General features: G+C 31.7%; 1 protein-coding gene across 1 annotated transcript; it reads left to right on the forward strand.

The window, feature by feature from the left end:
* The first annotated feature begins 581 nt into the window (after positions 1-581).
* LOC114651944 (uncharacterized) lies at positions 582-4,074 on the forward strand. Its single transcript, XM_028802056.2, has 2 exons — positions 582-971; positions 2,231-4,074. The coding sequence occupies exons 1-2, from the start codon at positions 719-721 to the stop codon at positions 2,596-2,598; spliced, it is 621 nt and encodes a 206-aa protein (XP_028657889.2). The 5' UTR covers positions 582-718; the 3' UTR covers positions 2,599-4,074.
* Positions 4,075-4,282: the final 208 nt, after the last annotated feature.

A 4,282-nucleotide genomic window follows, 5' to 3' on the forward strand; every position in this document is an offset into this window, starting at 1 on the left:
AAGTATTTGTTATGCATTGCAAAATCAAGTTTAACAGAACTGTGCTAGTTGAGAGTGTTTGTGTGATGAAAGTATAGACTTTGATTCAGTTAAATACAAATGACACTTAGCGCACTGCCCAGTGCCACTGGAACCTCTGTAGATATCTTGAACTATTTTCATACATGCACAATAATATGCATTTTTTTTCTTAGTGGTATTCTGTCCTTCCTCTCAAAAAAGAAAACAAAATCTATACTCAAAACTATCCTATCTTTTTCATAATTTTCTACTATGCAATTTATTTGCCTTTTTCTGTTCACTGCAAATGATAATTGAGCATCCATTCACCTAGTGTTATGACAAATGATTGTTTCCTTTTGCAAACAATATGCGTATGTGCTTCTGTTAAAACATTTTATATGTTAATCACTGGCTATAGCCATTCAAGCTAATCTGAATTCATCCAGAAACTTTCTGGGTCTGAAATAATATCTGGATTTCCAAGCAGATAAATACTTGGAAAAAGACTTAATCTTAAAACTCATTGTAACCTGAGAGCTAAATAGCTATGCTTAGATCACTGTTGGCAAAGAGCACCCAAGCACATTTTAGCTACGCCTGCTACTCAGCAGGAGGCTGCTGTCTTTATGTGGTCATATTTTCTTCAAGAAAATGGATGTTAATCAATAGATGAGTGATTATCTAAACAGATCTTTCTTTTGGAACTTCACATTCCATGAGGATGTTGAATCACTTGCTATCTCGGATGTTTACTTGTCTTCTTTTGGTTTTGCTGTTCAACTTCGATAGAGTTTTATTGACATTAGGCAATGACCAGCTCTGCCAGAATACAGAAAAACTGCTGTCCGAGTTCCCGAAAACTGTCGATAAATCTAACAGATGCATGTTGAGCTGTACAATGCAGACATGGATGTCACTGGCTAGTGGAAACCGAACAATAACTTTGCTCCTCCATGCGACTGCTCCCGGTGAGTTAATGTCTCTTTACTGCTCAAGAGTGTAAAAAACAGCTTTCTGACAGTTTGTCACAATCAAATTATACTTCCCAAATCAATGACCTGCAAATTTTTAACAAAATAAAAGCATGGACAAGTGCGTTGGCTGGTCATTTCATTATGCAGTTAAACTTCGTTAGAGAAAGCTCTATTATTTATCGTTTGAATATTGTTTAATGTGCCACCAGATTAAATGATTTTAATAATTCTGATAATGAAGTAAGGGGCATTATATAATTAATATAATAGATAACATTCAAACATAGTTCATTTGAGCATTATGTTAATTTTTTTTTGTTTTCATGTGTTTGTATAATTTACTGTAGAATAATAAACCTTATATTTGAAAATAAACTCTAAATTATGGAGAATACCTTAAAATCAGTGATATTGCAGTGCAGTGCATTACGTGCAACTTAATTTTAAGGAAACCATTTGGTATTTTCACAATGTAATATGTATACTCATAATATAATTAAAGTGAATATTAAACAACAAACCCTTTAACCCTTTAATATAATTTAAACCAACTAGTTGCAATTTTGTCTAAATTGATTGGAAAAGTTTGAGACATTTACAGAATCTTTGAAATGATTTGAGGCAAATTCACTTGGAGTCTGAGAACTTGAGATTGTTGCTACCTTTCATAAATGAATACTTTGGGAAGTGATTAGTATATTATTTTGAAAGTTTTCTTATATCAAAATGTAATCCTTTAAGTATTTAATTTAAGGTTATGTTACTTAGGAATCTGCATAGTGTGCATCTATCTATCTATCTATCTATCTATCTATCTATCTATCTATCTATCTATCTATCTATCTATCTATCTATCTATCTATCTATATCAATGTGGCCAAGGTTAATTGGGAAAAGCCTTTGAATGATTAATCTACTAATATTATATTTCTGTTTATTGAAATTCATTCTGACCTCAGCCTGCTCCACAATATTTAGTTTTTGCAATCATTTTTGAATACAAAAATTTAGTTAAAAATTATTTTTCACAATAATTGTTTTATATCAGAATGTGAAATTACTGGTGTAGTCAATACCAGTTTGGATTTCCATATTATACAGTATCTCTAAGTTTCCATGTCTCTTGGCTACTTTGAAAGTCTTCTACTTTTCAGACTTCATTATCTGGGTTTGTTTTAGTCATAGGGGAACCCTTTTCCCATTATAGTATTGTTTTTACACTATATGAACTAGAAATGCTTCTTACTCTACAGGGAAGGATAACAGATTCTGTTGGCCTCGACACCTGCTGTGTGTAAAAGGAAAACGTCTCCACAAAGCTTATGTTCTTCTACCTTTGCAAGAGGGAAAACTGCAGCCAGATTCTGTTGTCCACCTACAGACTCTGGGGTCTTCCAAAAAAAGCCTATTGGAATCAGAACAGAGCCAGTCAATTTTTGGTAGTGAGTGTGGCCTCCTCTTTGATATTACTCAGTTCATCATGGTCACAGAGAATATGGTTGAGATATGTGTGGAGCCACTGCTGAATGGACATCCAGCTTTTAGTTCAGTAATGGATGGTCTCAAATGCCAACCATTTCTTGGTACAATTTGGAAAAAACAACATCATTCCATTCAATAAATGCCTCTTATATTTTATGCCACAGCAGACAAATATAGAAATGCACTGCAACTTTTAGAGTTATATATGTATGTATGTATGTATGTATGTCTGGACTGGGTTTTCATAATATACTTTTTTACATTTTCATTTACTGCATATTCATTTTCTTTAGCTTTATTTGTGAATGGGTAATGAATGGAATCAAGGACTAAAGCAACATATTTAATGTTTTATTTAAGTTCCTCTATTTATAAAAATACAATTGTTATTATATTTTTCAAAATCTTCAGTTGTCCCCATACATTGTTTTCCTGCATTAGCTTATCTATCTGCTGTACAAACATGAGCTGTTTTGAATTAACTATAGGAAGCAGAAATGTAATTGCATGGTTTAACATGGCATCACTCCATCCACAGATTGATCCACTTTCTGTAATGTTTTCATCAGGGAGCCATAGCAAGCCTGTCCAACAGATTCACACACACATCCTAATACCAAGGTTAAAAATAGATTACAGGGAAGGTAACACATTAACCATTTATCGTAATCCATGCTGGTTTATTTTCTTTGCCTTCACAGTAATGTATAAAGGAATGGATGATAACACTCAATATAAAGAGTGATCCTCAAAATAAGCTCATTACCATTATGCCAGTTGAGTGATGGCCAGTAAATTATGCACATTTACATGCATTTTCAAATAAGAATGGAGACATTGTCAAAGTAGTTGTAAAGATTTTATTCAAAATTTGGACATAAATGCAACTCAGGAAAATGTATAGGTTTACCGACAGTGAGCTGCATTGAAAGTAATTTTATCTTTATATGTTAGTTTGCAAGAATGTTTTCTTTCTTTGCTAGACAATTTGTAATTTTAAAGAAAACGGTCTGCCAAAATCAGTTATGCTGAAACAAATCTAAAACATTATTTAAGGAAATATTTGCTATGTGTATTATATTTATCATGTATAGTATAGCCTCTCCATTCCAAAAGAAATAATTATATAATCAAGAACATTTTAAATTAACTTTTGCTCTGAAACAGTATTAAAATGCAGACTCTCCTCACTGTCAACAGGTAAACATAAATACAGAAACACAAACTTACAAATATTGTGCACATGTGCACCAGTTACACCGATCTTACACTTAAAAGGATAAACTGGTTATATTATTTCAGTCTGAATAATAAATTAGGTACTTTCTAGTTTGTAAAGATTTATGCATGTTTAAAAATCCACGTGTTTTAAGAGCATTAAGCTTCGTTGAAATGTTTATTCCTGAGAGTAGAATAAGAGCACTGATGTGAAGAAAGCATATGTTTAATAATACAAAACATTTAACACAAAAAAATGTTAAATGTAGTTTTTATACAAAATAACATATTATACATGTACAGGTGTGATGGTGATTATTTAAAGACATTATAAATGTGTAATAATTAATGCATTGTTTCTATAATCAATGAAGTGCCAATTACAGTCAGTCAGTCATTTTCCAATTACAATAAAGTGTATATGTTGTATCCTTATGTTTTTTCATGACATCTTTTCTAACTATTTGCCAGGTTACATTATCAATGCCTATTGAGAGATTGTGACTATAGAAATCGGAATTTAACTTTTTGATAACTGAAAAATCATAAACTAGCAAAAGAAAAATCTGAAAATATAAAGAAATATTTTACATGAAGCAATAATT

This window comes from Erpetoichthys calabaricus, chromosome 1, assembly GCF_900747795.2.
Source record: "Erpetoichthys calabaricus chromosome 1, fErpCal1.3, whole genome shotgun sequence".
In the NCBI taxonomy this organism is placed as follows: domain Eukaryota; kingdom Metazoa; phylum Chordata; class Cladistia; order Polypteriformes; family Polypteridae; genus Erpetoichthys; species Erpetoichthys calabaricus.

What these genes read in the sequence shown, in the direction of transcription:
- LOC114651944 (XM_028802056.2), top strand. Translation starts at nt 719, where the DNA reads ATGAGGATGTTGAATCACTTGCTATCTCGGATGTTTACTTGTCTTCTT. An exon ending in CCTCCATGCGACTGCTCCCG is followed by an intron (nt 972 to 2,230) that starts GTGAGTTAATGT and finishes CTTACTCTACAG; the next exon opens with GGAAGGATAACAGATTCTGT.